Genomic DNA, 22,483 nt, shown 5'->3' on the forward strand with positions numbered 1-22,483 from the left:
CCTTGTCAAGTCGTTAGTTAACTTATGGTTATCATTTTGATCGTGTCTTCAGTTGGTATGCATTTCAGGTGCATGTGTGACAGCAGAGGTATTACTGTTGAAAATAAATTAGGCAATTAGCCAAACTAATTGACCGGGGAGGGCCTCTAAGACGCTCATAATCAGAATACTTAGTGCAAAGCTATTTTAATAGTACAACCCAAACAATCGCAAGAAACATTTATATGTAAATAGATTTTTTAAAAAAAGGTGATTCACTGTCAGTTTTTTTAAAAAAGCGCGCAGCAGTTAATAACAGTTGGTACAATTCGGAAATAATTGTTCGTAATAACCTTATTTTGATCCATGTCAATCGCATTATATCTCGTAACCTTAAAGCACGATAATCTATTGAACTAATCCAAATCTGAAACCATTAGTATCCAATATAATTAAAAAATGCCAAATGCGTGTTTGATTAAATGCACAGTTCGCATGTGGAAAATGAGAAATTAAAGATCGATTTGTATCAATGACATTTTTTGTTTGAATTCGCCACATTCCAGACTAGTTTATTTCCGATTGGACGGAGTCATTAGCCTTCCTGGTGCCGTCACTGAAGAAAACTGCGGGGAGTTGTGCCGAAGCTACAACTATTACAGTGAACGGATACACAATATCTATCAAGGTCTAAGAGGATAGCTGGTGTAAAAAAAACGCTGATATGCTGAGTTGTGCAAGGGAGATAGTTCAGAGTTCCTGAAACAGGAAATAAGCGGTGTTTGCTTTCAGCTAAGGAAGGAAAGACAGAAGGAACAAGCAAGCTGTGCAGTATCGTTAAGAATAATGTGAACGCATTCACGTTTTGGTGGGTCAGTGCATCTTTGAGGTTGTCTTGCCAATGGCTCTGCTGGAATGAAAGTGTTCTCTCCCCAGTCAACATACACTTGCGCGTGATGTTCGGAAAGGAGTCGTTTCAGTCTATACCGACTCTCTGCATTCACATGATCTGAACTTGAAACAAGATCTCAAACAAAGATAGCGAAGACTCGATTCGCTTGTGTTTGATGCATGAACCTTCAGAAGCTAACGGTTGATTTGCTTCACTTCATTTGTTGTGCAGTGACTCGGTTCTAACAACAGAAATCTCTGATATTACGAGTTTCAAGGGAGGGGAAAAGAGTCTTTCGAGGAAGGGCTATGTTGGTGAAGGAGTTCAGGATTTGCATGCCCCTGACAGTAGAGGAGGTAAGTGTAGCTTACGTGATAAATATTTAATGGTGGTCTTTTTCTGAACAGAATGTATGTCTGAGCAGTGTAATTGTAGCTCAATGTATTTTCTATTTTGTTTTCACCTATTATTTGTCCCGGATAAAGGTTCAATTAATTTTGTCGGTTTGCATGAAATAGAGCACGTTTCCGGTCGCTTGTTAGGTTTAGGAAACGTTCCATCTGTTTCGGCTTATACATGCATCTATTGCAAAGCATTGCTATCACATAACGAAAATCATATGACTGCGTTTTGTGTACACGAACCGCGGGTTGCGCACTTGAAAGCTTCCCTGTCTTACTGGAAGTACTATTGAACAATGTCTCCATTTGATAATAAACAAATAAGTTGAGGAAAATCGGTGGAAGTGATAACTAGCGAGGTATAATAATACGGTATCGTAAGTGTGAGTAGGACTAGCTCCTTAACACCAGAGGCGGTTTTTGGTGTGTACGATGCCTTTGTTTAGGTTTTTCAGTCGGAAGCGGTTGCCTGCTCTTCGTGTGTGACTACTAAATTATTATTATAGTAGGTGGTGCTTAACGGCATAGATTGAAGTCCATTTGAACCAAGGTCATCTTTTGGTGTTAGGATTTTATGGTAAACAAAAATGTGAATATAATACATTCATCCGTTCATTACCGTCACTAGATGGCGCCGGAATGAAACTTGTTTATCGTGTTCCTAGGCAGCTCAAGTGGAGCGAGCTACCGAAACTACAAAAAATAACATTAGCTTGGATTACATTTCCCTTTCTAAGTTCCACATAGATTACTTTTGAAGGTTTTATCAAAACATTTTTCAACCAAAATGCTCTGAACTTTTACAAGATAGGAAGTTGACAACTTATCTTTACTTTCTATGTTTGAATAATCAGGACTGTTGGCCACAATACACAGATTCAGCCATTAATTCAAAACAATGTGAATGATGCCAATCTCTTCAGATGTATTTAATCCAAGTAAAGAACACATATTTGAGCCAAGAACCTTGCAACATAATTTTACAAACATCAATTTCTCAGATCGATGTGTTGATGCCGATTACCATGTATCATTTTAGGGGAGAACATTGATTCATGTCACTTGAGATTTAATAGTGTAGCACATTGCAAAGTTGTGTATTGCCAAAGTGTTCAAGGTTTTAAGAAGTATTGAAGAATTCAGAAGATTGCTTACGTGGTGAAAATCTATGTGAATGGATTGATAGGCTGTCCAGTTTTATGACTTTTTTCACATCTTTGTGTATATATGGGTGCACTATAAATACATAGAAATAAAATAGACCATTGTAAGGGCAATATCTTCCATGTTTTGTGTTAGACAGATAAATTAATCACCGAAAAGGAAATAAATCTTTTTCAAACTTTCTTGAATATTGTAGAAAAGAAATCTACTGTGCACAGAGCTACAAAGATTAATACTAAATGGTCTGTTTGAGACTAGCCCTTCATTGGCATTGTAACCAGCATGCTATGTCTATGCTGACAGGACTCAGCAGACAAGGTGTTGAATTCTCACTTCTGTGTGAGAAAAGGATATTTGCTTGCTGTGGTCACATTCTGTATGTATATTGCCTTATTACACTCAATAAAATTATTTAAAACAGCTCCTAATTTACTAAGTGCCCATCTGAAATAAGCATCAGGAAGCCCCAAAATTGCTTGATCCAAGGCTCTCCCAGATAAGGTTATGTTCTATATTTTTGTGACTTGTATTTTGACGGCTTTTTATCTTGCAAAACTGAACTTTGTATTACAAATAGTCTTTTTTTCTGTTGCATAACATTGTTTTCATGCAATTCATCATTGCTTTACAGATTTCAGCAGCAGTGTTTCTGCTGCAACCAATTAACCACTGCAGCCACAATTTCAGTGCTTAGCATGGTTGGTCTATGAGGCCTGAGTACCAATGGCTACACTGGATAAAGAGAAAGAGAGAAAAACCTGTAAAGGGGGAAAAAAAGGCAGGTTTGTCTTCTCGTCAGGTTTTGAATGACCATTCGCAGGAGGCATGGAAATCACAAATTCATACTTGGGCATAATTGCACTCAAATAGCGCAGGTTCCCATTTTCGGTTTCTTTTTCAGTAGTGAGGCAATCACCGAATTGTGTGGTTTACAGAAGCCTGAGCTGCTAATGACATTTTGCCTTTTGCAATCAAAAAGCACAAAATGAACTTTTATTCCACAATGTTCATTTCAAGCCAGCATAGTTACATTTGTCTGATTTGGTTAAAATCTTTACTGTAGTTTTTCGGGAGGGAGGGGTGTGGGGGTGGGTGACTGAAATCCTTGCTGGAGCAGTATTTGTTATTTTTCCCCTTGGAAGGAATGGAATAACTATTACCAAATGCCAGAATTCGCTGAAGTGCAGTGTTTCTTTGACGCCTATGTAGCAGACAAAGTGCCTAATAACAACTGAGGAAAGATGTAAAAAAAGTAACAGATTCTCTTTGATTATTGGACCATCGCAGCAGGATATTATAAGGTTCTTCGAGACATTGGCAGAAATCACTGTGCATAAAATTGCAATACCACCTCCATTCAAGCATTAGCTTGAATGAAGGGATGGCAACAGATGTAACGTCAATACCACTTGTACTTGGTAATAATAGCCAGCGAGAACACCACATTTAGTTACCGATGGAACTGACATCAGAATTGGATTTCCTTTGAGGAAGGTCTGTGAAGACCAAAGCCGTTGTCCTTGGTCAATGCTGCAAATTCTGTAGACGAGCTACGAACTCCAATCTGACAACTTTCTGAGGCATCCATTGCTCCATTGCTTGCTGACCTGCATTTGCTTGTAGTCCCTTAACTCCTCAATTTTAAAATTTCCCATTCTAGGTTTTGAACTTTGTCCATGGCCTCAACCTTCTGAATCTGGAATAGTGGCAGGGTCATTTCATGATTGAGAAGAAACAATAATTTGTATATGTATTTCACCTTCAACTTAGTAAAATATCCTAAGGTGTGTCACAGAATAGTTTTTAAAAAAAAATTTTGAAACTGAATAACACTAAAAAAAATATTGGGGCAGATAGTCAAAAGCTTGTCCAAAGGGGTAGATTTTAAGGAGCATCAAAGGAGTAGAGAAGTGGAGAGGATTAGGAAGACATTTCAGGGATTGGGGCTAGCAGTCAAAGGCATCGTTGCCAATATTGGGTTGATGAAAATTGGAATGCACAAGAAGCCAGAATTAGAGCAGTGACCTCAAGAATTGTAGAGCATAATAAGGTTATGCAGATAGGGACTCAAGGGACCAGGAGGCAAGGAAACCAGTGAGCATGGATTTTTGGAACTTTGTGCAAAGTTTTGGTGGAGTATGATTTGAAACAGGAGTTCAGCTATGAGAGCATTGGAACATGCAGGTCTAGAGTCAATAAAAACATGAATGAGATTTTCAGCTGCAGAAGAGGTGAGGCATTTGCCATAAACAAATGTTCACTGGACAGCAGCTTGTCCCAGTGAAATAGCAGGTAAAATGAGGAATAGCAGGTAGACCATACATCCTACACTTCAACCAATGTCAATCACTGGGAGTGATTGGTTATTCAAGGCAAGTGGAATTCAGAATATTATGTTGGGGAAAAGTCAATACATTGCAGAATTGGCTGTAAGATTGCTCACTGAGGATCTCAGAGGCTACTTTTAACCAAGTTTCATCAGTTGCTTCTCAGATCAGTCACTTGCCATCATCAGCTTTGGAGGGTCAGCATTCCTCTTCCTCCATTGTCAAGTCAGTTTCAATTTCAGGATTTCTTGTTGCATGCTCTGCTTGATGGAACATATGTTGCCATTGATTCTTCGCCAATTTAGTTTTGAAAATCTGGCTCTCTGAGGAAGATGGGTCACCACTCAGATGTCAAACTTGTTCAATTCAGCTCTTATTGTGATTCAGCTGTTGGTCAGGCCAAGCTGACAGGTCAGGTCAAGACTCAGGCTCTTTGTCTTGTGAATTTTCCCTGGGCTTATTTGGAGGATACCTTTCATAGTGTTTTGCAGGTTCCCTCAAGCTTTTTCATACATAGAGCATGGAAGAATCTGAAAGCACTACACAAAGGGCATTTGCTGATTGATCATTGCAGCCTGGCATATATATCCAATTGAGTTCAGATCTATGGATTCTGTAGTAACTGTCAGTTGGCTGTAATCTGACTTTATTCCAATTGCTGCTTGCCTGTGACCAACCCCAATTATCTCCTACTCAGTGGTATTGTTGCTCAAGGGCTTCCTTCTGCCTGCTCCTATCTGATTTCTGATGTGAAGCACTATACACAGTTGTTACTTTTTGCAGCAAAGGAACATTTATGGCAGTCTATTGATTATTGAATATAAAGCACTGGCAAGGAGATATGGAGAAACAATGTTATTTTGAACCTGCATAAAAGATTGGTTCAGTCGTAGCTGGACTATTCTGTACAACTATGGCAATTGCAGTAGGGAGGTTGTGAAGCCACTAGAAAAGGTATAGAGAAGGTTTGGCAGAAATGAACCAGGGAAGAGGAAGTCATTTCTTAGGTTAACTGGAATTGTTCTCCTCTGACAGAGAAAGTTGAGATGTGATTTATTGGATGCATTCAAAATCATCAAAAATTTTCAAAGTGAATAAAGGAAAAACTTTGTTTTGGTGGAAGGATTGTGAATCACAGACTTGAGATGAATCCAAATCATCACTGACTTGAATGATGTGAAATTTGTTGTTTTGTGGCAGCAGTACAGTGTAAAGGCATAAAATTAAGATAAATTACAAAAATTTTGCAAGACGAAGGAATAATGAGGTAATATTCATGGACTGTTCAAAAATCTGATGGCGGAGGGAGAAAATATTGTTGGTCACATGGGAAATGAATGAGGAATTGGACTGATTGGATTGCACTTGCAGAGAGCTAGCATGGGTTTGATGGGTCAAACACCACCTCCCATACTATAATGATTCTATTATTCTAAGTTTAGATGCAGTTTAGAGAGGCCTTGCTATTGCTGAATCAGCATAAGTTTCTTTCCCACTTCTTCACTGGCACTCCATTGGTTCCACCACAGCTGACGTACTGTGACTGCAGTGTGTCACCTTACATATTTCACAGTACTCACCTTGGGCATTCTGTGTTGGTGGTAACTTCTACCACCAAGACAGTTAGAGACTGCAGGCACATGGGGACGCTTGCTGGTTTCTATCACAGTCACACACTGTCAATGTGGAAACATACTGCCATTCCTTCATCTTTGGGTCTAAATTCTGGAACTCCCTTCCCAGCAGCACTCTAGGAGTCTCTTCATATTAGAAGGAGTGCAGTAGCTCAAGAAAGTAGCTCACTGCCACCGTTTCAAGGGCTATTGGAGTTGGGCAATAAATGCTGGCCATGCCAGCAATCGATGCCCATGTGCTGAAAAATGAACTTTAAAATATTATTTGGATAGTTGTTATTGTTATGTTTTAGGTTTGGTATAGAAGGATTTGTTTGTTTTTACGTCTGGACTTGAATAATGCATTCATGGCTGTTCGCCTTCATTCTATTTTCTGTACACTTGAAAGATAGGATAGCTTTTCTTTTTCAAACCAGTTTACAGTCAGGAGTCAGGGACCTCATTGGAAATGTACATAGCAACAAACACTTACCTAGAATCGGCAGGCTACTATTATGATAGATTGTTTAAACAGAGTCTAAGTAGATAATGTGCTTCTTACTTTATTTGAGTCTGTACTAGATAAAGTTGCTTTTAAAAAGCTGTAGTAATATATTTTTGGTATACTGAGTACCTGTAGATATTGGAGCTCTAATTATGTCCAGAATTTACCTCAAAATATGATTTAACTTGAATTTATTTCCCCTAACAAAGAACTGGATACCAAAACTTAAAACAAAGTACAGTTTTATGAATTGTATGATAAGTAAGAGTGATGTCACTAATGACTGAATAAAAATGTTTTGTACCAATTCACATATTCAGCCATCCAGTGGATGGCTAATATTCCGATTGGTCACTTGAATTGGGTTTCAGTTGAATAGCATGGTAGAGCCTGCTACCAAGTCAAGAAATACTCTATTAAAATCAATGAAGTGAAAATTGGGTGGATTTCATAACAGGTGGGGAATATACTTTATCAGATTATTCACCTCAGTGAAGATGAAAATGTATCATATTATGTCCATGCTGAGCATTATCAAATTATAATGCAAGCTGCTGCAACATCATATTTCACTGGGAAATTAAGTAAATATATGTTTCATTATATTTACACGCCTCAAAATACTTTTTTGAGAGAGTAAATATTGATACATTGACACGTTGTTAATTGAACTCCTGGAATGCAATTTTTAATTTCTGCAAATAGGTCGTAGAAATACAGATTGGATTCAAATATCAAAATCTCTATTACAACATTTGAAAACAGCTTCAAAGTGGAAGTACACAGTTAATCACAATTATGGCTAAATTGAGGTTGTCTATTTTGATAAATCCAGTTCATAAAGAACAGTACTGTACTTAACCATTTATTTAGTCAGAAGAGCTATTAATCAGTTCACAATGTTATGTCTCATTTGGCAGTTTAAAGATCAATGACTGTTTGTATAAAATTAGAAAAATGCTGAACAAGCTATGGGCTTTTAAGGAAATGAGCTGTGAGATAAATGTTTGTATGAACAAAGCTTTAATTCAAGTAAGCAATTCTATTTTGAGATTTACTTATGACAGCCCAAAAAAGACTGATGGTCGACTTTACTCCGCTATAGCTCATATTTGCGTCATATAGTTTATTCAGATTTAGTTTATGAAATTGTCTATGTATTTTCTAGGAATGGCTGCACTGGTACAAAGTATGTACAACTTCATATGTTTTGATTTTCATCTATTTTCTGGAACTTGATTTTGGTTGTGGGTGATTATGAGCTTTTAATTTACATTCTGATGGTTAAACTGTGCTGTTGACAGAGATGCCTAAATGTTACATGATAATTGAGGTTTGAACTTCTCATTTTTTAAAATTTTTGATGCAGTTTGGTGATGGTTTTTTTGGATGTGATCACTTTTTTTTTGCCAAAATCAGATATTTTCAGTTACTTTATCTTGGATAAATACACTAATTTTCTGCCACTAGAATATATTGCAAAAAAATTAGTAACAACAGTGAATAGTATTTGCATGTTCAAGGTCATTCATTGCGATTTATGTTTTTACAAATCCGCTTTTTAACTTTAGCTGCTTGTTCATATCACATTTATCAGTAAAAGTATTATTGGTGTGGAGGGGGGAAGGGATATATTTTTACTTGTATGAGGTTTTTTAAATTATTAAGGGTAAAAAAAAAACAAAATAAAATGCATGCCCTAATTATACTGGAAAATGTTGCGGTAAATATGCATCAGATTCATTGCGACAAAGCCATTTTAAATAGAAAGTGAAGACAAGTTCAGAGCCAGTTGTGAAATAACTAAAGCACAATTGATGACTTAAGGAGAAAAAATAATGAGGTAACTGGAACCTGGGGAAAATTTCTTCTGTGCACTATATGGCAAAATTGTAATTCAATTTCTTTGTTTACAGTTTAGCTACATTGAGTACAAGGACAAATGCTGCCCCTTAAAGCATTGTTACAAAATTGCTGGATGCATCAATAGTTCTCTCAAAATTTTGCTTGAAAATAAATATAAAATTGTTTGTTATTCAGGGTGATAGTTAGATAACTAGAAAGTGTTTCTGAAATAACAAAAGTAACTTCTTAAGTAAGTTAGGAAAGCTTTTGTTACTGTTTGATCAGATATTGCATTCACTGATTTTGTTTTGTTTAGAACAAATATTTTTAAAACTCTTGTTTCTAGGTACCAAGAATTCCAATATGTCTCAGGGATATTCAGGACAGCAATGAGAATTTCTTCACCCAGACATTAGTGAATCTTTGGTATTCTATGTCCTTGAGGGTTATAGAGGCTTAGTCACTGACAATATGTGGCAGTGATCAATAGATTGTTAGCTATTTAGGGAATCAAGGAATATAGTGCCTGAGTAAAAAGATGAGTCATGATCTTATTGAAAGTGGACCAGGTATGAAGGGCCGAATGGCTGCTCCTGCATTCGTTCAGTGTGCTTTTTAACTTGAACTCAGTTTCCTGTATTTCCTCTCTGTAATCCAAAACTAGCTAGATGAAATTGGCCGCCTTCAATTCTACCAATTTTCCTACAGTTTTCCCTGATATACACACGTGGATAAAGCACATGCCATGTGTGCTAGGATGGACTCAGTGCAAATGGAGTGCTGCAGTTCTTTAAAAGATCAAAAGCTGCTAAGAAAATAACAATAACATATCCAGTGATGTATTCTGCTTTTATTTTCTTAGCTCATCCCCCAGTCTGTTGACAAACACATCCATTTTTGTTGCAAGATGCAATTGTGTTGAAAGCTGGTCAAAAATTGCTAACATCAGTTTTGTGGTGGATTGGCAGATAGAAGTCTTGTACAACTACATATTAGGTAATACAGTGATTCACCAGGAATTTCAGGGCTCGAGTGTTTAATCAAAAAAAAGTCAAGGCTTTCATTTGCATAGCAACTTTCCCTTCACTTTCAGGACATATAAAAGTGCTTTTGGGGAAGAGAGATACTTCTGATGTGTGGTCATTGTAATATTAGAAAATGTGGCAGTCATCTTGAAATAGCAAGCTATCTCAAACAGCCTTTATAATAATGAACTGGTAATCTTACCTCAGTAATGTTGATTGAAAGATAAATATTTCCTCCACACTGGGAGTAACCTTTCTTCACTTGTGCCTTGGGATATTTTACATGGGGATTTGGTTTAATATTTTCTTTCACCCTCAGATGAAATTCTACACACTCATCACTTTCATTCTCACCAAGCTCAACTGAATGTTCAACTTTGATTTCACAACTCTCCATAATCTTCGACTGCTCTATTTGTAATAACTTTTTCTTATTATATTTAATGTGTCACTTTACAACCAATCTGTTTAGTTATGTCTTTGGTTTTCCACAATGGCTCCAAATCCTTAACTGCATTCACTTGCTTCTGTGTAAATGTATAGGTTGTCCCCAGGTTATGAACACCTGACTTGTGTACATCCCCAAGATATGAATGAATGCTCATAAATTCAAAAGACAAACTTATGTTGACGTTTTCATTCCTATGAATGACAGTTTCCTATGTGCACTGGGCGAATGAGAACACTTCATGGGAAGACAACTCAAGTCTCCCACCACTCCCAGTCATCTTGAGTGAGCCATATTGAGAGCAGTAAAGTACAAACTGCTGGAGAAACTCAATAGGTAAGGTCGTGTCTGTGAAGGCAAAGGGATACTGTATCAAACATCGTACAGGTACTGTGTGTTTAATTCTTACAGTATTTTGCCATTACCATGCTCCTAAAAGTAAAAAAAAGATAAATGTGACAGTAGTACATCTAAGAAAAGGAAACTCACAATGGATATTAAAATGGATATAATTAAGTGATCTGAAAAGGGAGAAACACCATCAAAAATTGGCAAAGTGTTGGGTTTCAGTCACTCAGTGGTAGGCGCATTCAAAGTGCACCTTTCTGAGCACGTTAAAGGATCCGCCCTGATACAGGCTACAGTCATTGCAAAGTGGTTTCATAATTGAGATGGGAAAAACTGGTGATATGGCTTGAAGATCAAAATCAATGCCGAATACCTAATAGCCTGATGATTATTGAAGAAAATGTAAAGAGCCTGTTCAAAGATCTGAAGAAAAAGCATGGTAATGAAAGTGAAGAATTTCTTGCAAGGTTTAACGGGTTTAAAGCAAGGGCTAATTGTATAACATTAAAGTGCATGGAGAAGCAGCAAGTGCTGGCCGTACTGTGGCGAGTGCATTTCCTTGTGCTTTGGCTCAGATAACTAGTGAGGGGTGTTATTGTGCTGAACGAGTGTTCAATGCGGATGAGTCTGGAGTATATTGAAAACATATGCCTGAGAGGAAAAGACTGCCCCAGGGCATAAAGCAGCAAAAGAGAAACTGACCCTACTGCACAGTGGAAATTCTGCGGGAGACTGCAATCTTAAGCCTTTGCTTGTTTATTCATTTGAGAACCCTTGGGCTCATAAAAGAATTTGTAAGGTATTTCTTTCAGTCATCTGGAAGTCCAGCAGAAAAGCTTGGGTAACATTGATCCTCTTTGAAGACCGGTTTATGAACCATTCTGTTCCTGAGGTGGAGAGATACTGTGCTTTCAAGAGTTTGCCCGTCAAGATTTCATTGATTTTTCAATAATGCCTCCAGATGTCCTGCATCTTTGAATGATTTTCATCCATAGGTCAAGGTTGTGTATGTGCCACTGAACACAACAGCTTTTTTCCAGCCAATGGATCAGGGTATAATTGCAAATTTTAAAGCACACTCCCTCCTTAAGACATTTTCTCAAGTATTAAAGTAACTGTTGCCCCAGAAAGCAAGACTTTAAGTGAATTTTTGAAGTCATACAATATCTATGGTGCAGTGAAGAATATTGCAGGTGCTTGGGCTGATGTAAAGCAAACAAGTATGAATGGTGTATGGAAAGAACTTTGCCCCAACTTTGTTCATGATTTCTGAGCTTCTTTGAGATGATAGAAAATGTGAAGGAGAACGGGGTGGCCCTTGGTAATCAGTTTGAGATTAATGAGGATGATGTCAATGACTTGGTTGAATCTCATGCTAAAGAGCTAAGTGATGAAAACATTATGGAATTGGAAAAGCAACTGTTAGAAGAAGAAAAAGAATGAGAAGTTGAAACCTCAGAAACTGAAAAGCGATTCACTACAAAAGGATTGGCAGCAGCTTTGAAAAACTTTGAAGGTTTGGCAATGCAAGAAGAGCAAGACCCTAACTTAGCAACCTACTCTAAGCTTTAGGGGTGTCAATGAGAGTATTCAATGCTGCAGAGAAAGTTCAGAAGAGTAAAGCATCAGTTCAATCTTCACTTGACATGTTTTTAAAAAAAGTTTGGAAGGAAATCAGAAACGGTTGCCTCCACCTCCAGCAGCATCTCTAGAACCTGTTGCATCTACATCATTACCATGGAGACATGGTTACTATATCAAGTGACTTCTGTGTATATACAGACATATTTTCTGACTCGTGGACAAATTTGACTTAATGACATCTGTAAAAATGGAACCCGTTCATAGACTGGAGATGAACTGTACGTAAGTTATTGTTTATTGGCTACAGCTGTTTATTATGTATGAATTTTACAGAGGTTGTTTGATACTTTTGTTTAGTTCTTTGGTTCAAATACAGGAAGCATTTAATAATTAAAAGGGCATGGAGTGGTTTATGTTGAGAAAGGTGCTTAAACGTACTTGGGATAAGCAACAGATGCAATCAATGAGTCAGTTTGAATTACTGTAGGCTACTTGTATTGCAAAGGAATTATATGTTGTATTAAGATGACTTTTTTTCATAAATTTTACTGTGCTGATAATTTAGTAATATTTATTCATGACAACCAACCATATTTAAATATCAAAAATTAAAAATTTATTTCTGGTGGATTTATTAAAGTAATTCTTACAGAAGCTTAGCCTGAGTCTCTGGGAAATACATTAATTCCTTGGATTCCTTTAGGGGATTTTATGATTTTTGTGGAATGCATTGGGATATATATTCATCTATTTTTATTGTCTTTACAATATTTTCCATTCATAATAATTTATGTCATGGAACAGAACATTAGGGAAGAGTGGATGTAAAATTGCAAGTATTCATAGATATTATGTTTGTTTTAAAATAGTAAAATAAGAATTCAATATGGATTTTTTCTATTTTGTATCAAGATGTAAAAATTGAAAATTTGTGCCTTTTTATTAATTAAAATGTATTTCCATGAAAACGTCAGACTTGGCTCAAGTTATGAATTGAAGCAGATGGACAAATCAACGTGGAAATCTCAATTTTCTCAATGTAACATAACATTATATTTAAAATTACTTAATCTGTAAAGGGGAGACACAAAGCATGAGACTATAGGCCAGTGAGCTTAACATCTGTCAAAAGGAAAACATTGGAAGCTACAATGTTAAAGGCTTTATAGCAGGGCATTTAGGAAAATTCAAAGTCAGTGGACAAAGTCAATGTGCTTTTGTTCAGAGGAGATCATGTTTGGCCAATTTATTGGTGTTCTTTGAAGAAGTAATGTGTACTGTGGATAATGAGACGCACGAAGATTTCTAGAAGGCATTTGATGATGTGCTGCTTAAAAGGTTATCGCAGAAAATAAAAGCTCAAGATGAAATTAACATATTAGCATGGATAGAACATTAGCTGACAGGAAACAGTAGGCAAAGGGTCTTTTTCTGGTCAAAGTTGAGTTTATTGTCATATGCACAAGCACATGTATGCACAGGTGCAATGAAAAACTTGCATGCAGCAGCATCACAGGCACAGAGCATTGAAGACACAACATTCACAAGAAAAACATAAATTAAACAAATTATACAAGAACACAATTAGAACAAAAAAAACAAAGTCCATTGTAATGCAAAGTGGTCATAGTGTTGCCATACTGAGGAGGTTATTAGAGTTATGCAGGTTGGTTCAAGAATGGAATGTTTGAAGTGAGGTAGCTGTTCTTGAGCCTGGTGGCATGGGACTTCAGGCTTCTGTACCTCCTGCCTGATGGTAGCTGCAAGAAGATGGAATGGCCCAGATAGTGGGGATCTTTGGATATTGCGTTCTTGAGGCAGCGCCTCATGTAGATACTTTCAATGGTGGGGAAGGATGTGTCTGTGATGTTTTGGGCTGAGTCCACTACTTGTTGCAGCTTCTTGCATTCCTGCACATTTGAATTGCTGTACCAGACCATTGACAAGATGCAATGAATGAGGTGCCACAGGATTTGTGCTGAGGCCTCAACTTTGAAGGAACTGAAAGTATGGTTGCTAAATTTACTGATCACACAAATATAGATAAGAAAGTAAAATGTGAAGAGGACATAAGGAAGCAACAAAGAGAGAGATGGATTAAGTTGTTGGGCATAGATCTGTCAAGGAGAATAATGAGGGAAAATGTGAAATTATCCACTTTGGCAGGAAAAACAAAAAAAACATGTTATCTAAATGGTGAAAGATTGCAGAACTCTGAGATGGAGACACTTGTGTGTCCTTGTATTTGAATCGCAAAAGGCGAGTTTGCAGGTACAGAAAATAATCAGGAAAGCTTATTGAATGCCATTATTTATTGGGAGGAGAAATAAATACAAAAAAAATAGGGAGTTTGTTTCATTAATGTGGGGCATTGGCTGGAATACTGTGTACATTCTTGGTTTCCTTATTTAAGGCAGGATGTTAATACATTGGAAGCAGTTTACTAGACTATTAACAGGAAAGTGCAGAAAATTCTTAAAAATTGCAGATGCTGGAAATCTGAAATAAAAGCAGAAATAACTTTAAACACTCAGGAAGCATCTGTGGAAAGAGAAACCGAGTTAATACTTTGGATCAAAGACTCTTCAGAAATAAGTGTTGCCCTTTCGAGACTGAGATGAGAACTAATTTTTTTTTCTCGATCATTGGATCATGAGTCTATAGAACTCCCTTGCTTAAAAGGTGGTGAAAACAGAGTCCTTCAATATTTTTAAAGCAGAGGTTGATAGATTCTTGATTGCAAAAAACAGTGGAAGGTAGTATGAAGCTGAAGTTGTAATTAATCAGCCATGACCTTAGTGAGTGGTAGATCAGGCTCAAGGGGCTGAGTGGCTGGCTCCTACTCCTTTTGTATGTTCCTTCTCCAATTTGCTGTTTAATTATCCATCAGCATTTTTGCAGCTAGATGTTTGATCTGATATTGGCTGAGAGATCATGTGACCTTTTGCATTGCTGTTTAGCAGAGCAAGATCAAGGGACTGAGTGGACTATTTCTGCTTCTAACTCTTATGTCCAGACATAATCTTTCAAGTTGATTCTAGCTGATCATGGAGTGGGCAATATTTTAAAAAATCTGTGAATAAATACCTTTTTTATTTAATTTGTCCAGATGAAGGGTCTCAATCTGAAACATTGACTGTCCATTTCCCTCCACTGAGCATTTTGTTTTGTTTGCTCCAGACTCCAGCATCACCATCAGCGTCTCGTGTCACCTTAAATTTATAGGTAGGTTCTTCAACATAAATTCAGAGGAATCCTTGGAGAAATTGCATAAATATAAATATGATAACATTTGCTAAGCTTTCCCTCTGAATATTCAAAGCCATTCATTTTTCTGTGGAGAGCCAGCACGTAGTGGAGTATTTCTGAAGAGACTAATGCTTGTGAATCTGAACTGGATAAGTCTCAAATGGAAGACAGCGTATTTGATATTTAACAAAGAAATAGTAAATTTAAAAATTATTTTATAAATATTCAGGATGTACTATCATTGTTAAAGCAGTTTGTTTCATTTTAACATTGATACACCACCGTTAATTTCTTTTTGTACTTCCATCTCAATATCTGTCTACATTTTTGTTTAGCCTAAATCTCACAGTACCCGACTTGCAGTAGCAACTGGGCTATTCCTCTAAACTCTTTTCAACTGTTGTGTTACCTGCTGTGTTAGAATTGCCCATATTTGTCATGCATTATATTGCTGGTTTTCTGTTTTAGGTTTTGGCCCGCTTAATAGAAACTTACTTGTTGTCATGTACATGGATTAAAAGGCATTGAGGAAAAAAGACTTCCCAGCAAAAGTTGCACAAAGTATAGCACTTTTGTTTCAGATAAGATATTCCACTTACGCAGCTACATCTTCAAACTCTCAGAAGACCTGTTATGTTGGTTTTACATGAGGCCCATACCTGGAGGTTCCTCACAATGTAGAAGTGTTTACAATTTTTTATATAAAATAGAAGGTGGAATTATCAAGCATTGACCTTGCATTATTTTTAATAGATTAATTCCTTTTGCACCTCTCTGCTGGATTGAAAGTTATAATTATGGTGTAATTGAAGACCATTGTTCCTTCAAAAATATTACTCTTGTATTGGCAAAATAGAATGATTTTGTAAAAATAGGAAGTGATTTATCTTATTTCTTCTGAAGTCTCTAGAGTTGTTAAGGAGTACTCTTTTTCCATTAGAGGAAATGGTGGTGTCCATGCTACACCATTTACTCAGAGATTAGAAACTGTGAAGATGAAGATATTGGCTAAACTTTCTATCTACCCGGCAATGATCTTTTGCTAGAATGATAGGCTTATTTATATTCATTCACACGTTAGTTTTAAAAGCATTGTGATTTTACCTAGCAAGGTGAAGGGAGCTACACTTTTCCATTGTTAAAGAAAGTAAACGAGAAAAGATGTGAGCATGTTTTCAAATCTTATAAGGGGTGTCTCAAAGTGCTTGTTGTATAATACATTACATTTAAAGAACAGTAACAATTACGTAAGTAAATAGCAATAGTTGTGGTTGTAATTTTTCTTGTAAGTACATGCTCTTCAGTCAGATTTTCACCTTGCTTATTGTGTTCTACCACTGTAAGCTTCCCAAGTGTGCTTTAACTTGGAGGAAGGTGGAAAAAAATAGTGAACAGAAATCTGAACCCCTCCATTCCTATGAGTCAGTGCCCCATTTCCAATATCGCTGAAATTCTTGTTCCTTTTAAACTCATGAGTCCATGTCTCATTTTTACTGCAATTCTATATCAAAGTCTCTCCAATCAGGTTAATACCTCTACCGCAGTAGTAAAAGGGCTTAAACAATGGTTAATAATTACAAAATTTATGATTTTTGAGTACTTTGGTCCTATGGAGGAGCTTTGACACAATCAACTCTAATATCTTCCTCCAGATGCCCCTCCTGTTGTATATCGGACTTCCTCAGTTGATTCTAGTTCTCCAACCACTCCTACTTTGTCATGGCCAAAGCTTCCAGTGGGACTGGCTACACTTGGTTTCTCTCCAACTTACTAATATTATATTTAAATCTTCTTCAGTAATAGCTTCTCTTCACATCAGATCCTCATAAGATCTGGCCTTGGTTCCCACCTCTTGTTAAATACTGTGCCTTGGCATGGGATAGATTTCCATACCTATGCTGACATCACTCAGCTCTGACTCACCAGTTCCTTAGTGCTGTGGACTGTTTGTCCAATATGAAAAAAGGAGCGAAAGGACATAAACAAAAGCAGGAGTAGATATTCAGGCCTATGTATCTACTCAGCTATTCATTGAGATCGTGTCTGATCTACTGCCTCAGAGGCACTTCCCTGTAAAATCAGTATCCCTTGATTTCACCACTATCTAAAAATCTATCAATCTCTCTTGAGTTTACTCAGCCACTAAGCTTCCACAGTTGTCTTTGGTACAGAATTCCAAAGACTCACTGCTCTCTGGGTGAAAAAAATTCTTCCCAACTGAATGATTGCTGTCTTATTTTGAGTGTAACCCTGGCTTCTAAACATCCCAGCCAGGGAAACGTCATCCTTGGATTTATCCTTCCACGTTCCCTTAGAATTTTGTAAGTTTCAATGAGTTCTTCGGGCTTCTAAACTCTTGAGACTAAAAGACGAGTCATGCTTAATCTCTCCTCCCACCCTCCACCTCATAGGAATCAATGTAGTGAACCTTTGCACTTCCTCTATTGTGGGTTTATCCTTTCCAGGGGTGGTGTCATTGGGGCCCCGTATAGTTGCCGTGTGACATCTTTGCTCTTGTATTCAAATCTTGGTAAAATAGAGGCCAACCTACCATTTGTCTTCCTAATTGCTTTCTGAACCTGCAAGTTAACTTTCATGAATTTGCTTGCAAACATACCCAGCTCCCTCAATTTTTTTTTAACAAAAAAAATCTCTCCATTTAGAAAAATACTTTGCTGTTTTAGTTTGCTACTAAAATGCATGGCCATATTTTTGTACATATTACATCTGCCATGTCCTTGTCCATTCACCTATTCAGTTCATATATTCCTGAAGCCTCTCTGTGTCCTTCTCAAGCTTGCATTCCCAATCAGCTTTGTGTCTTCAGCCAACTTGAACATGTTACACATTGTCCCCTCATCCAATTTGTTGATATAGATTGTGAATAGCCAAGGCTGATTTACTGATTTACTGTGGCACCTGACTAGTTACAGACCCCAAATGCAAAAATGTCTTGTTTATTTCCACTCTGTTTTCTGTTTGTTGGCCAATCCTCAATCCAGGATATTACACCAAGTTTTGTTTAATAACCTTATGAATGGCATCTTATTGAAGGCTTTCTGAAAGTCCAAATACACCAACTGCATTGGTTTGCCCTTATGTATTCTGCTGGTTACAGTCTCAAAAATTCCTAACAGATTGGCCAAACATGATTTCCCTTTCATTAATCCATTTAACTCTGGCCAATCTTATTCTTATTTTCTAAATGGCCCATTACCACTCTATTAAGTATAAACTATGGCATTTTCCCCACAGTGTATATTTGGGTAACTGGTCTGTAATTCCATGTTTACTCTCCCCTCCCTTCCTTCTCACCTCCCTCTTTTCATTAAATATACTTCTACTTTTCAGGCTATGGGAATTGTTCTAGAATCTATGAAAGTCTGAAAGATGATAACCAATGCATCCAATATTTTCATTATCCCACGGATTTGAAAGTGGAGGCACAGATAATCAGGCGCTGGGGGTTTATGAGCCTTCAGTTGCATTACTTTCTCCAATACTTTGTTTTATAATAATTTTTTGACAGTGTCTTTCATCTCCTCATTCTCCATTATAGAACATAACAGCACAGTACAGGCCCTTTGGCCCACAATGTTGTGCCGACACTTTATCCTGCTCTAAGATCTATCTAACCCTTCCCTCCCACATAACCCCCCATCTCTCTATCATTCATGTGTCTAAGAGTCTCTTAAATGTCCCTAATGTATCTGCCCCCACAACCTCTGCTGGCAATGTGTACCACACACCTACCACTCTGTGTTTAAAAAAAAAAACCCTTACCTCTGACGTCCCCCTTATGTCTTCCTCCAATCACCTTAAAATTATGTCCTCTCGTGTTAGCCATAGTCGCCCTGGGAAAAAGTCTCTGACTGTCCGCTCAATCTATGCCCCTGGTACACCTCTATCAAGTCACCTCTCATCCTCCGTCTCTCCAAAGAGAAAAGCTCTAGCTCACTCAACCTATCCTCATAAGACATGCTCTCCAATCCAGGCAGCATCCTGGTAAATCTCCTCTGCACCCTCTCTAAAGCTTCCACATCCTTCCTATAATGAGGCGACCAGCACTGAACACAATACTCCAAGTGTGGTCTGACCAGAGTTCTACAAAGCTGCAACATCACCTCGCGGCTCTTGAACTGAATACCCCGAACTAATGAAGGCCAACACTCCATATGCCGCCTTAACAACCCTATCGACCTGCACGGCAACCTTAAGGGATCTATGCACGTGGACCCCAAGATCCCTCTGTTCCTCCACACGGCTAACATTATCAGGATTTTTTCTGTTTTCTTCTATGTAGATAGACACAAGATATGTATTTGGTTTTTCTGCTCTTTCCTTATTCCCTAATGTAATTTCCTTTTTACATACCAAAAGAAGATTATATGCCTCTCACTAGATGACATTGTATTTCACTTTCCCTTTCCTTATCAATGTCTTGGAACTCCTTTGCTGCATTTCTGACCTTTTCATGACCTTCCTGTTCTTTTGCCAACATTATAAACATTATAAGCCTTTTCCCTTGATCTAAAACTATCTTTAACTCCTTTTGTTAGCCATGGTTGTTGAGTTTTATTTTATAGATAATCCATAAGGATTAGAGAGTATTAGCTATAAGGAGAGGCTGGACAAACTTGGAATATTTTCTCTGAAGCATGGGAGGCTGAGGGACGACTTGATTGAAGTATATAAAATTATGAGAGGCATAGATAGGCTAGGTAGTCAGTCTTTTTCCCAGGATGGTAATGTCAAATACTGGAGGGCATAGCTTTAAGGCGAGAGGGGGAAAGTTAAAAGGAGATTTACATGGCAAATTTTGTTTTACACAGAGAATGTTAGGTGCCTGGAAAGCACTGCCAGGGGTGGTGTTGGAAGCAGATATGGTGACATTTAAGAGGCATTTAGACAAACACATGAACAGGCAGGAATTGACAGACATAGACCATGTGCAGGCAGATGTGCAGTCCAAGTTGGCATCATGGTTGGCATAGACATTGTAGGTCGAAGAGCCTGCTTCTGTGCTGTACTGCTATACTCTATGTTCTAAGGGATAATGTATTTATAAACTAATTATTTCTTTAAGTATCACCCATTTCTTATCATACCTTTTTAATATAGTTTCCCAGTCTACAGAGCCACCTCACTCCTCACACTTTCATTGCTACCTTTGTTTAAATTTAAGAACCAGTTTTGGTTTGAACTAAATCACTTTCAGTCTCATTATTTAAATTTTTTTTAAATTTAAAATTTAAAATTTAAAAGTTCAAAATTTAAATTTTTTAAAATTTTATTTACAGCGTGGTAACAGGCCCTTCCTGCCCAACAAGTCCGCGCCACCCATTTTAAACCCCAAATTAACCTACCCGTTCATCTTTAGAATGTGGGAGGAAACCAGAGCACCTGGTGGAAACCCACGCAGACACAGGAGAATGTACAAACTCCTTACAGATGGCGACGGGAATCGAACCCTGATCGCTGGCGCTGTAATAGCGTCGCGCTAACTGCTACGCTACCGTGCCGTGGTAAAGATAACTAAAATCTGTGGATGCTGGAAATAGGAAATAAAACAGAAAATAATGGAAACACTCAGCAGGTCAGCCGGTATCTGTGGAAAGAAATCAAAGTTACCATTTTGGGCTGAAGATCCTACATCAGGAAGTATAAAATTCTATCACGTTATGATTACACTTCCCTAAAGGCACGTCAACTACAAAATTATGAATGAACCCTTTCTCATTGCACAATATTAGATTTAAAATAGCCTCTTCCCTGGTTGGCTCTTCAACAGACTAATCCAGAAAACCACCTTGTATGCTCTTCATGAAATCAGTTTCCAGACTTACTACTGATGATTTGATTTGCCCACTCTATACGTATATAATCCTTCATGATTACTGTTTTGCCCTCATTATGAGTGTCTCTTAATTTCCTTACTTATACTATGCCTTGTGTTACCATTACTGTTTAGAGCGTTTGGATAACTCCCATCAATATTTTCTGCCACTTGCTATTTCTTATCCTCACCCAAACTGATTTGATGTCTTGATTTTCCAAGATAAAGTTCTTTCCCTCTACTGTTTTTATCCCATATTTTATTAACAGGGCTTACACCATTTCCTTTTTTATTTTATCCATCTTGAAGAATTAACAGTCCTAGAATATCTAATTTTTAAACCTTTGTCACTTTTATAACCACATCCCTGGATCTGGGCTTTGTTGGCAAGGCCAGCATTTATTCCTCATCCCTGATTCTTCTTAAGAAGGTAATGGTGGATTGCTGCCTTGAACTGCTGCAGTCTTTCTGGGGTGGGTACTCGCGCAAGTTTCAGGATATAGACCCAGTAACAATGAAGGTACAGTGATGTATTTCCAAATCAACTTGAAGGGAACCATGCAAATGGTGGTGTTGCAATGTGTCCTAAAAACTTGTTCTGCTTCATGGTAGAAGTCATGGATTTGAGAGGTACTGTTGGAGTAGCCTGAGCAAGTAACTGGAGTGCATTTCGTATATGGTACACAATGCAGACACTGTCCCCTGGAGGTGGAGGAACTGAATATTTAGGATGATTGGGGTACCAGTCAAGCAGACTGCTTTGGTCTGGATGGTTTTGAGCTTCTTAAGCTTTTAATTCTTAAGCATTTATCTGGGAAGTGGAACGTATTTCATCAGACTCCTGACTGTGCCTTTTAGACAGTGGAAAGGTGTTGGAGTGGCAGGAGATGCAACATTTACTGCAGGCTACCCATCCTCTTACTTCTCTTGCATCTACAGTAGTTATGTGACTGGGACAATTGAATTTCTTGTCCACGATTACCCCCATAACATTTTAAGGCTGTCAACTATGGGAAAAGGGAAGCCATGGTTCAAGAAGAAGGAAGACACCTCAGAGGCAACCGTGTAGAAAGTATTGTCATTGGAGAAAATGTATTGGGCACTAACATTCATACCTAGATATGGCAGGACTGCAGACCTTTGATCTGATGCATTGGTTGTGAGATTGCCTAGCTCTGTCCATTGCCTGTTATCTAGCATGCACATTGGGCACCTCACTTTTAGATATGCTTTCTGCTTGCCCTTTTACACTTCTCATTGAATGAGG

At 37.7% G+C, this 22,483-nt stretch overlaps 1 protein-coding gene across 1 annotated transcript in view; it reads left to right on the forward strand.

Annotated features, from left to right (window-relative positions):
• Positions 1-620: 620 nt before the first annotated feature.
• The window catches only part of pitpnc1a (phosphatidylinositol transfer protein cytoplasmic 1a), a 295,902-nt gene continuing 274,039 nt past the window's right edge, over positions 621-22,483 (forward strand). Inside the window, exon 1 of the mRNA XM_052033186.1 lies at positions 621-1,227. Within this exon, the coding sequence (XP_051889146.1) occupies positions 1,180-1,227 (48 nt within the window). The 5' untranslated portion in view covers positions 621-1,179. The remainder of the gene's footprint in view (positions 1,228-22,483) is intronic.

This window comes from Pristis pectinata, chromosome 18, assembly GCF_009764475.1.
Source record: "Pristis pectinata isolate sPriPec2 chromosome 18, sPriPec2.1.pri, whole genome shotgun sequence".
Taxonomy (NCBI): Eukaryota; Metazoa; Chordata; class Chondrichthyes; order Rhinopristiformes; family Pristidae; genus Pristis; species Pristis pectinata.